The sequence below is a fragment of the Rhinoraja longicauda genome, chromosome 35 (assembly GCF_053455715.1).
Source record: "Rhinoraja longicauda isolate Sanriku21f chromosome 35, sRhiLon1.1, whole genome shotgun sequence".
NCBI classification, from domain to species: Eukaryota; Metazoa; Chordata; class Chondrichthyes; order Rajiformes; family Arhynchobatidae; genus Rhinoraja; species Rhinoraja longicauda.
Genome location: NC_135987.1, coordinates 6,388,322 through 6,400,468, shown reverse-complemented (window position 1 = coordinate 6,400,468; position 12,147 = coordinate 6,388,322). Strand labels below are relative to the sequence as shown.

Sequence of the window (12,147 nt, the reverse complement as noted above, 5' to 3'; positions counted from 1 at the left end):
TATTTATCTTCCCACCCATCCAATCTGAAAGCAAGCAGTCTATTTTCAGGAAGGAAAATGTACACAAAACACTGCTTCAACAGGCAGCATCTGTCATCAAGGATCTTCAGTATTCCTATCGTTGCTACCATCAGGCAGGACATTCAGAAGACTAAAGTCCCAAGCAAACAGGTTCAAGAACAGCAACTTTCTTTTACCATCGGGTTCGTGAATCGATTTGCTCAGCCCTAATCCTACCTCAGCAAAGGACCCCCTCTTGCACAACCATGGACTTGTTTACTAATTGTGGTTTGCACTGCTGTCTTGTTTTTTTTTGCACATTCTTTTTCTCTTTACTGCCTCACAGACTTTGTATGTAATTCACGTTTATGTGTGTGACTGTGATGCTTTTACGAGCAAGATTTTCTTTGCACCTGTACCTCTCCATTCTTATGTATGTGACAATAAACTCAACTCGACTTAAGGGAAAGGTAAAATGTTGTCAATACTCACTAGATCATGCAGCATCTGTAGAGAAACAACATTTCAGTTTGAAGATCTTTTGTCAGAAAGAGTGCCAAGTACAAGAGTGTAGGAATAGTAGATTACACTGAGACAGCACGTAAGAGTCACCATCTTGTGCCATTCAAGTTGAAAGTTGTTAAAAATATGGAGTCTTAGATTGGCCATAAAGGTCCGTTGTCCAGGCAGCAGCACCGGGTCAGAGTTGCACGGCTGACCAGGCAATGTGTCGATGTCCTCCACCACTGCTCCGCCTCTCCATGCCACTGCAGGCTGCATTTGGTCAGCGTATTCAGTCACTTGGAGCAGTGCCCAATCTAATTGTGCCCAAGACTTCTGCAGAGCTTCCAGCAGACCACTCCACTAACACTGCAATCCAGACACATCAACCTGCAAACCTCATGCGTGGTGGATTTGTTACCAGATGAACAGAGTTGAAATAATTAATATGGTAAACAATCACGGCTCACAGGGCCACCGCTCAGCCTCTGCGCCCTGGAGCACCTCCCAGAGCCAAACTCGGAACACCCAAAGTGTTTCCGAAGGCACGGGAGGCAAAATCATAGCCTGCTCACCGGCACCATTGATTTCCTCTGTCCACCACTGCCGCCATCTGCTTCAGTAATACAATTCCTCCTTAAGGAGATAGTTATAGATGTAACAAAAAAAATAGTTTGGGTGTGGGGAGAGAAGGCTCGCGGGAATCCCCCGTACCCAACCAGCAGAAGATGTGTGCAGCTCTGTAGCATCCAGTAAATCCTTCCCCATCAACCCCGTGCTTTCCCAAACTCTCAAGGTCATAAATGATAGGAGCAGAATTAGGCCATGCGGCCCATCAAGTCTACTCCGTCATTCAATCATGGCTGATCCATCTCTCCCTCCTAACCCCATTCTCCCCATAACCCCCGACACCTGCACAAATCAAAAATCTACCTATCTCTGCCTTACAAAATATCAATTGACTTGGCCTCCACAACCTTTTGTGGCAAACTCCACAGATTCACCACCCTCTGATGAAAGAATGGTATATATTGGGTACCATCAGTCGGGTGCTCGTAACCTGTGGAGGACCATTAAATCTTCAAAGAACTCAAACAAATTTGTCAAACACAAAAAAAACATGTGATTGTGATTTTACTAAATTTTGAACTCTATTTAAGCTTGTAAACTGTTATTACTTCCAAATAGATTCCAGCATTTTATAATGACAGTGTCAGGCAAATTCACTGTCGTTTCCTGCTTTCTGTCGCCCTCTTTACTTGAATTGTGGCATTACATGTGCTACTTTTCTATCCTCTGGGATCTCTCCAGAATCTAGAAAACGTTAATCATTACAATCAAAGCACCCCAATCCGTCTATGCTTTCACCACTTTTTCATTTCAAAATCAGAAAATGCAGCATTTGTTCTTTTCCACTTATCACAAAACACTCCTTGCAGGTGAAGCAGTGATTCACTTGTACTTCTTTTGATTTAGTGCACTGCACTTAGTGTTCACACTAGAATATACTTGACAAGCAAAAGTGACTGCTTTGCAAAATGCGTTCAGAATGCAAGGGTGGTGCTAATCTTTCATTTTTCTGTCATTAATCTTTGACCTTTTACACTGTTGCAACAAAACTCAACATAAAGTTGAAGAACAGCATTTCATGTTCCAACTGCCACGGTGTAGTTCTCAGCGACAGCTTTTGAGTTCAACATTTTCAGACAATGATCCTTTCCAGTTTGTATTAGAGGTGGCTTGTTCAGATAAAAGGTAATTATACTGTAATACTATTTATTTTATTCCAGATATTGCCCGACCTGCAGAGGTATTTACAACATTCTTCTTTCAGATTCACTTAAAATCTGGACAACGACTGTGCCCCTGGGAAAACAGGACAAAAAAAAAATTTGGTAGTAACTCAAGGTACAAATTTGAAATGGGGAATCCTTGGATACATTGTAGTTATACTACAGTTTGCAAAATAACTTGGTAACCTGTAACCAATGGCCTGCCACAAAAATCAGTGTTGGGATTGCAACTGCTAACAAAATATAATCATGATTTAGATGGAAGCCAGATGTACAAAACCCAAATTTCTGAACAATACAAAAATAGGTCGGTGGGAAAGTAAGTTGAGAGGAGGATACTATCAACCTCCAGAGATATTAATAAGTTAAATTAAGTTGCACAAAAAAGTTGGCAATTGGTAAATAATGTGGGAAAACATTAAGTGGTTTATTTTAGAAGCAAATAAATACAGCATTAAAAATGTAGAAAGCTACAGCACAAAGGGAATTGGGGGTCCTTTTGCATAAAATACTGAAAATGAGCAAACATGCGTAGTAATAGGAAAGGCTAATGGAACGTTGCCCCTTATTTCAAGGGAGTTGGAACATAAATGTGGGGAAGTCTTGGATGTAAATGGCATGATTTTTTCCACATTTAGAGTAACAATTTTAGTTCCCTATTTAAAGAAAGATTTTATTTCATTAGAGGCATTTCAGAGAAGGTGCACTCAGATGATCATGAGTGTGGAATAATTGTCCTATGAGATAAGGCTAAACAAATTTAGAGAAGTAGAGATTCTACTTTGTGGAGGGCAAATAACGAGAGGCAATCTCAATGAAACATAAGATTTTTTTAATGGTCTGGACAGAGTAAAAGCTGAGAGGATGTTTGGTCTTACAAGACAGTCCAAAACTAGAGGACGCGTTCTCAAAATGGGAGGATCCCATTTATGACTGAGATGAGAGAGAATTTATTTTCTCAGAGGGGTGAGAGTTTTCAGAATTCTGTGTCACACAACACTGTAGGGGCTGGATCTTTGGATATATTTAAGGCTGAGATGGATGGATATAGACAATAGACAATAGGTGCAGGAGGAGGCCATTCGGCCCTTCGAGCCAGCACCGCCATTCAATGTGATCATGGCTGATCATTCTCAATCAGTACCCCATTCCTGCCTTCTCCCCATACCCCCTGACTCCGCTATCCTTGAGAGCTCTATCCAGCTTTCTCTTGAATGCATTCAGAGAATTGGCCTCCACTGCCTTCTGAGGCAGAGAATTGGCCCAACTGAACAGAAAGACAATACCTCAAAAACAGAATGCATCCACAACAAAATCAGCTCTGACAGTTCCAATATATTGCAAATAATAGTTTGTGTGAATAGCAACTGAACAACCCATGTTATGGATTATTTCCTTCTGTACATGCTAAATCTGTTCTACAATGGCCACTCTAGTCATCCTCCAAAGTAATTGGAATATCATTTTCATAAATATGATGGTAATTTTATTCATGTTCTTTATTCCATTATTCATTGTACACAAAAGACACATACTCTATAATCTGCCACAGAAATATAATTATATCACATAGTTGTTCACTTCGGGTGGTTCTTCATCAGGCAAACCTCCATTCTCCAGGTAAAGATTGTTGTAAGGATATTGTTTCGGAGCCTGGAAGGAAATTTTAAGTCATCCATTACAATTTGTAATTATTATACTGGAAAAGGTTCTTGCATTGCACCCCTTCAGTCCAAAGGACTGCTCCTGGGTGTCAGACTGCCCACACTTCAATCACTCCCAAAGTCATCTTCCCTTCTCAAGCAACAAGAGAATACAATCACTTTTTTCATCCTTGCGCTTCAGGACCACAAAAAAAACCCTCTCTGGTGAAGTTCTGTACTATTTTCCAATGGGATACATATTCTCTGCTCACAACATAGGCCCATGATTATTTTAATTTTCCAACACATACCCACTGTAACCTCTTTGTCCACAGCTTTGTTTTTTTCTTATAAAGCTAAACAGAACATCTCAATTTTTGATTATGCACTTTGTCAGCATGCAGCTTATAACAATGTCCAAACATTTAGATCATAAATATTGGTTTCATTTTTCACCTGGACTGTTGAAGGTATTGATTCAGTATTTTTTTTCTTTCCTTTACCACTTACTTTGCCTTGAATTAACATTTCTTTTGACTATTAATCTCACCTCCCACCATTGTACAGACTTTTATGCCTTTCTGTTGTCCTCCCAACTTTCCAAAGAAATGAAAAAAAAACGGATGACATACAATGCTGCCAATCAGCTCATTATATCTGTGCAGATCAACAAAGAGCTGCCCAACCTAAATGCACCTTGCAGAGTTTTGTGGCCATGCAGCTAACAGCTTTCTGAATACATCTCCAAACATTCTTTAAACTTGATAGGATTTCCTTCCTCTAAAACTATTTCAGGTAGTGAATTCCAGATACTGGAGAAAAAATGTCTCAAATTTTCCACCCAGTAAACCAGATAATTTATTCCTCTGGTGTTTGACCCACTTCCCTGCCCCAGAAAATTAGAGACATGTCTGTTTTCTCCACCTCAGCCTTTCACATCCTGCCATTACATTTGAGCAGTGTTCATAAGATGACAAAATTTGACGAGAAATGAGAGATTAAATAGGCATTAACGTAACAAAAACTTACCACTGGCTGGTATGAGGGAAATATTTCACCAAGATAGAACATGAATAGCATAAATCCTAGAAAGCCACAAAAATGCTTAACCATAGTATTCCAGTCCACAGGGCTTGGAGAGGTATCAACTCGATTACGAATGTACATATCAAAATCCCAATGCATCTGGAAAAAGCAAACAGGAGAATTATTTTAAACAGAACACCAAATCAAATCATCCACCAGCAAAATATTTCTTAAAAGCATGATCCAATGGGTATATATTACAGTTGAAGCCATAAGTGCAGTTTAGTTTGAATAGAAAGAAGAAAATGGAAGGTTCTATCTAAACTGAGCAGGCTTTCGGCTTAATATTGATATCAGTCAGTGCACTGGGCAAACAAAGTTTCTTAATGAGTTCTTTAGCATGTGTATTAGATATTCATATACTTCCAAAAGGACAGATAATGAGCAAGTGGATATCTTAAAGGCAATAAAGCGCTTACTAAATGTAAACACTGTTTTTCTTCTTCCAAACAACATGGACAATATGTTTAATTGATTAAATTAAAAGGTTAGAAGCTTTTTTGGCTTCTCCACTGACTCAATAGATAAATGTATCTTGGTGGATGTTCATCTCGCCACATGACGAGGAAGAAGGATCTTTCCTTGGATTTCAGTGTCAGATATGAGATGAAACTTAGCAAACATCTTCACACTCAGATTTGGCATTCAACTCTAAACTGCAACCTGCCAACAATGAGCCAAAGTAAGATTCACTATGAACTGTATAGAGTGGAAAGAGGAAAATCACTTGAACATATTTTGTAGGAAAGTGGGGCAAAGCTGGATAGTTTCCAGAAATTCAAGATTTTATTCGAATCTGGACTGCTGCTTCACATTTCTTTCTACTTGCCGGTTCACCCCAATTTCTTCGCAGGTCAGGTTCATCCCACGTATACCATGGATCTCGCTCCTGCTGTGACCTGTTCGGTAGCTTTGGGTAGTCACCAAATCTATTCAGAGGAAAATAATTTTTCCGTTTTACTATTAGGATTGTTGCCTGGATCTTCATTGGCCACCTCAGGTGGTTACACACCCATTGTAAGTTATAACATTGAAGGGGAAAAATTAATAGCAGTCCATTAAGAAAACATGATTAGTTCACAAAATCATAATCACAGATATAAATGACATTACTACTTTAAATTGGAATCTGGAAAGTCTATTTTTTTAAAAACTCAGTTCCTACACTGTGCCAATTTTGGATTCAACATTGTTTTCCTTATGGGATTTTACTTGGCTCACCACTCTATCATGTGGCACTTTGCCAAACAACTTGTTAAAATCCATGTTTATACATTAAAATGCTCTTCCCTCAGAATGACATTTCATAAACACATTCTAAGTACAGAAGGTCGGTGAATTGATCTCGCCCGCCCCAACAACCTTGGATGCTCCTATCCGCACAGCCACCAATGCAGACGCCAGTTCATCCTTCCAGAGAGTTAACCGGCAGAAAACAACAGGCCCAGAAGGAAACCCCGGCTGTTTCCTCAGAACCTGCGTGGACCAGCTAGCAGTATTGGCAAAAATCTGCAACCTCTTCCGACGCCAATGCAAGGGTCCCTACTTGATTTAATAAGAACACTTGTCCTGGTGCCAAAGAAGAAAAGGGCCACTATAATCCTGATGCCAAAGAAAATAAAAACATGCCTTATTGAAAATAAAAGCGTGCTGGAACCAGTGGCTCTAACATCCATCATAATGATGTGTTTTGAAAGGCTAGACATATCACACATTAATAGACAATAGGTGCAGGAGGAGGCCATTCGGCCCTTCGAGCCAGCACCGCCATTCAATGTGATCATGGCTGATCATTCTCAATCAGTACCCCGTTCCTGCCTTCTCCCCATACCCCTTGACTCCGCTATTAATTCCAGCCTCCCTGGCAGCCTAGATCGTCCATAAATCATCTATCACCACAACTGGTCCACAGCAGATGCTATCTCCATGGCAATAAACCCATCCATTCAACATCTGAACAACAAGGACGCCTACCCATCAAACTCCCGTTTATTGACTATAGCTCAGCCTTCAACAACAAAATTCCAACCAAACTCATCTCCAAACTATAGAAACAAGGAACTTCAAATGCAGGTTCTCACAAAATAACACAAAGTGCTGAAATAACTCAGGTGTTCAGGCCGCATCTCTAGAGAACATGGATAGGTGACGTTGCAGGTCAGGACCCTTGTTCAGACTCTGATGAAGGATCCTGACCCGAAACGTCATCTGTCCATGTTCTCCAGAGATGTTGCCTGACCACTGAGTTACTCCAAGGTATCACAAAATGCTGGAGTAACTCAGCAGGTCAGGCAGCATCTCAGGGGAGAAGGAATGGGTGACGTTTCGCGTCGAGACCCTTCTTCAGACTGATGTCAGGGGGGCGGGACAAAGGAAGGATATAGGTGGAGACAGGAAGATAGAGGGAGAACTGGGAAGGGGAGGGGAAGAGAGGGACAGAGGAACTATCTAAAGTTGGAGAAGTCAATGTTCATACCGCTGGGCTGCAAGCTGCCCAAGCGAAATATGAGGTGCTGTTCCTCCAATTTCCAAAGAAATGAAAGGTGGGCCTCACTATGGCACTGGAGGAGGCCCATGACAGAAAGGTCAGACTGGGAATGGGAGGGGGAGTTGAAGTGCTCAGGCACAGGGAGATCAGTTTGGTTAAGGCGGACTGTGTTGAGCAAAATGATCGCCGAGCCTGCGTTTGGTTTCGCGAAACCTGGAAACTGCGAAACCAAACGCTGGCTCAGCGATCATTTCGCTCAACACCTTCGCTCAGTCCGCTTTAACCAACCTGATCTCCCGGTGGCTGAGCACTTCAACTCCCCCTCCCACTCCCAGTCTGACCTTTCTGTCATGGGTCTCCTCCAGTGCCATAGCGAGGCCCACCGGAAATTGGAGGAACAGCACCTCATATTTCACTTGGGCAGCTTGCAGCCCAGCGGTATGAACATTGACCTCTCCAACTTTAGATAGTTCCTCTGTCCCTCTCTTCCCCTCCCCCTTCCCAGTTCTCCCTCTATCTTCCTGTCTCCACCTATATCCTTCCTTTGTCCCGCCCCCCTGACAGCAGTCTGAAGAAGGGTCTTGACCCGAAACGTCACCCATTCCTTCTCTCCTGAGATGCTGCCTGATCTGCTGAGTTACTCCAGCATTTTGTGATACCTTCGATTTGCACCAGCATCTGCAGTTATATTCCTACACTGAGTTACTCCAGATCTGTATGTCCTTTTTCATTTCCAAACCCCTGGATCTAAGCCTCCCCCACCTCCGCAACTGAATTCTTGACCTCTTGCCCACCGACCACAATTAGTAAGGAGATGTGACAAAACATCCACCACAATAATTCTCAACTCCGGCACCCTGCAAGGCTACGTCTTCATCCTCTTACACTCCTCTCTTTACATTCGCGGCCGAATTCTGTGTGCCTAACTCCAACTACAAATTTGCAGGTGACACAACCATAAGTGGGCTAAATTTCAAACAATGATAACATTGTTCGGTATGGACATGGCGCGCTGAAGGGCCTGTTTCTGTGCTGTATGACTATGAGATTGATTCTTGGGACAGTGCATTTGTCCTACGAATAGAGTTCAAGTACAGTGATGTTTACTCGAGTTTAGAAGAATGAGAGGTGATCTCATTGAAAACGACAAAATTGCTAAGGTGTTTGGCAAAGCATATACAGAGATGATATTTCCAGTTGTTTAGTTCCAAGATGCAGCTAAAAATAAAATGTCAGCCATTCTGGACAGAGAAGAGAAAAAATATTTCTCCCAGAGCAGAGTGAATCTTTGGAATTTTCTAACCAAGATGGACAGGAGGCTCAGTTCTGAATGGATTTAATACAGAGATCAAGATATATTTGGGTATTAACAAATTAAGAGATGTCGGATTAGTACAGGAAAGTGGCGCAGAAGTAAAAGATCAGCCATACACATTGAATGGTAGAGTAGGCACAATGAGCCTAATAGCCAACATAACTGTATTTCTCACTCTCTTGCATTCTAAATGCTTAAAAATGAATTTGACCTGCTGAAGCCATCATATATTCAATGACATCAGACCCTCTCCTCTAAATGATACCAGGATAATTTGTAAATGTCCTATTTTCCAGCACACAATATTAACTCCATTATTCAGAAAGAATCTTACCCCATTCCGTCATCTGGATACGGCTCATAATCTTCCACTCTCATGTTGTATTTCTTTGCTGCTAATGCTCTTTCCTCCGGTGTCTTGGGAAATGGACCTGGCAGCATGTCCTTGGAAAGGCCAGAGGCTGTGAAACAAAACCAAAATGAAAATGAAAAAGATTTGGTTAGCATTTCACTTGATTCTTTTTAATGGTTTTTCCCATGTCAATTTGGAAGTACATGATAAGGAGAGCAGAAAGCCTCGGGCTCAGGGAACCATTGATAGGAGGAAGCTAATATGGAGGAATCAAAGAAGAAAGGAGAATCTTGAATAACCAAGAACTCTGAAGAAGGGTCTCGACCAGAAATGTCACCCATTCCTTCTCTCCTGAGATGCTGCCTGACCTGCTGAGTTACTCCAGCATTTTGTGAATAAATACCTTCAATTTTTACCAGCATCTGCAGTTATTTTCTTACACCTACACCCCTGTCATCCTTGTGGAATGAGCTTTTGAGACAGTGTGTTCCAATCGGCTATCATTGTCCACATCACAACTCTGTAGACTTAATTTTATGGTCTTACACGAGAATAAGTGACAAATCACAAAATGTTCATTTTAATCAGACATTCCCAGCAGGTCTGCATTCCAGTATAAACGAAAACAGGAACTTTCTCACATTTATAACCCCTTTCGAAAGGAGATGAGGAGGAATTTCTTTAGTCAAGAGAGTGGTGAATCTGTGGAATTCAGTGCCACAGATGGCTGTGGAGGTCAAGTCATGGATATTTTTAAGGCGGAGATTGACAGATTCTTGATTAATATGGGTATCAGGGGTTATAGGGAGATGGCAGGAGAATGGGGTTGAGAGGGAAATATAGATCAGCCATGATTGAATGGCAGAGTAGACCGATGGGCCAAATGGCCCAATTCTGCTCCGATAACTTATGAAATCATTTACCATAATGTAGCAAATGAAAATTAAACACGTTTGTTCCAAATTACTGCAATTGGTGGCTCTTTATTACCACTGCCTTTGCTTCTATTTCCATTTTTTGAGGCAAAATGTTTTCATCCTAGATTATAGATCCTTTATTATCCCATCTGTGGAATTCTTGGTCCACGTGAAACTCTCCCTATCCTTTAGACCCTCTCTAAATCTATTCATCATTAATTGGCAATGTGACATTGACTGTCCCAATTTTTCTTCAGCATTTATTCACTTTGGCTTATCACCTGCTGAACCTATAGCTCACATCGGATCAAACCAACATGATCAGTAGACCTGTTGACAAAGGCAGTGCTATTGTTGTTGAATTAGCTACAGAGAAATATAGAAAAAGGTACAGGACTAGGCTATTCGGCCCTTCGGGTCTCGACCCGAAACGTTGCCCTTTCCTTCTCTCCTTCTCGCCTGACCTGCTGAGTTACTCCAGCATTTTGTGAATAAATACCTTCGATTTGTACCAGCATCTGCAGTTATTTTCTTATAATATGATCATGGTTGATCATCCCAAATCATGGAAATCATGGAATCTTCAGGTCAGGACCCCTCTTTAGACCAGAGAAAGGCCCCGACCCAAAATGTGACCTGTTCGTATATGTTCCAGAGATGCTGTCTGTCTGGCCTGCTGAGTTACTCCAGCATTTTGTGTCTTTTTTTCTGTAAACCAGTATCTGAATTTCCTAGTGTCTACAATCCTTCTCCAGAGTATCCAGGAAGAAACTGTTCTCAATATTGGAGTTGCCACGATATATGAGAACTTACAAACATTTTAGAGACATAAGCACTGCAATGCTGCAATCTTGAGCAAAATACAAAGTGCTCAGCGGGTCAGGTAGCATCAGGGGAGGGGACGTTTTGGGTTGGGGGGAGTCCAGAACAAGGGGCCACAGTTTAAGAATAAGGGGTAGGCCATTTAGAACTGAGATGAGGGAAAACTTTTTCAGTCAGAGAGTTGTGAATCTGTGGAATTCTCTGCCTCAGAAGGCAGTGGAGGCCAATTCTCTGAATGCATTCAAGAGAGAGCTAGATGGAGCTCTTAAAGATAGCGGAGTCAAGGGGGTATGGGGAGAAGGCAGGAACGGGGTACTGATTGAGAATGATTAGCCATGATCACATTGAATGGCGGTGCTGGCTCGAAGGGCCGAATGGCCTCTTCCTGCACATATTGTCTATTGGGACCTTTCGTCAGGCCCTCACTTTAGCTAAGCTTTCAGTCTTTCACTCATAATTATAATAAATTAAGTCCCTTTCCATTTGCACGAAAATAGTATCTGAAATAAACTTATGCTCGGCAAGGCAGGAAAATCTGTGATGACCTTCCATCTGAACAGAGGGAGAGCCTGACTGAAGCTGAACCCCAGCCAGGCCTTACACCGGACATCTCCAAGGTCGATGTCATTAAGCCACCCACTGTCGCTTACACCAGTTAAAGCTCAGCTCTCACCAGCCCGGACGGAAGTGCAGCTCCCAGCCGGTTGCAGGTTCTTTGTGATTCCCCGGGCGAGAGCCCGAATCCAGCGGCCGGTTGAAGCCATCTCCTCCCGGACGAGCGCCGAGGCAATGCCAAGCGACCAGGCCTGCGCAAGCGCAGAGTCGGGGTCGAGCAAAGATACTAGAGGAACAAGACGGACCACTCCGTTGAAATCACCTACACTGAAGTGTAGTGCGCAAAGGAGCCATTTTAGTAGGCAAAACCCGCCTCTCACAGTGTAATCAGTGTTTTGGGGGAACATTTTAGTAGGCAAAACCCGCCTCTCGCAGTGTAATCAGTGTTTTGGGGGAACAACATCACAGTGTTTTGTGATGATGCCATAAAAATGCAGAATATATCTCATCTATCAATTCACAGGTTTTTGTTATTTTTCTTTTTAAATGTTTCTGCAGGTTTCTGCCTACTAAAATGGCGCCGTGATGTGTATTACGGTTTTTAGGGTCGAGTAGTCTATCTTGTAAGAAAATAACTGCAGATGCTGGTACAAATCGAAGGTATTTATTTCACAA

At 42.0% G+C, this 12,147-nt stretch overlaps 1 protein-coding gene across 1 annotated transcript; it reads right to left on the bottom strand.

Annotated features, from left to right (window-relative positions):
* Nucleotides 1–3,757: 3,757 nt before the first annotated feature.
* ndufb8 (NADH:ubiquinone oxidoreductase subunit B8) lies at nucleotides 3,758–11,751 on the bottom strand. The gene is made up of 5 exons (XM_078428295.1): nucleotides 11,591–11,751; nucleotides 9,161–9,287; nucleotides 5,853–5,952; nucleotides 4,967–5,122; nucleotides 3,758–3,947 (listed from the first exon to the last, which is right to left on the bottom strand). Exons 1-5 carry the CDS (start codon nucleotides 11,679–11,681, stop codon nucleotides 3,855–3,857), a joined length of 567 nt encoding a protein of 188 aa, XP_078284421.1. The 5' UTR covers nucleotides 11,682–11,751; the 3' UTR covers nucleotides 3,758–3,854.
* Between the last annotated feature and the right edge of the window lie 396 nt (nucleotides 11,752–12,147).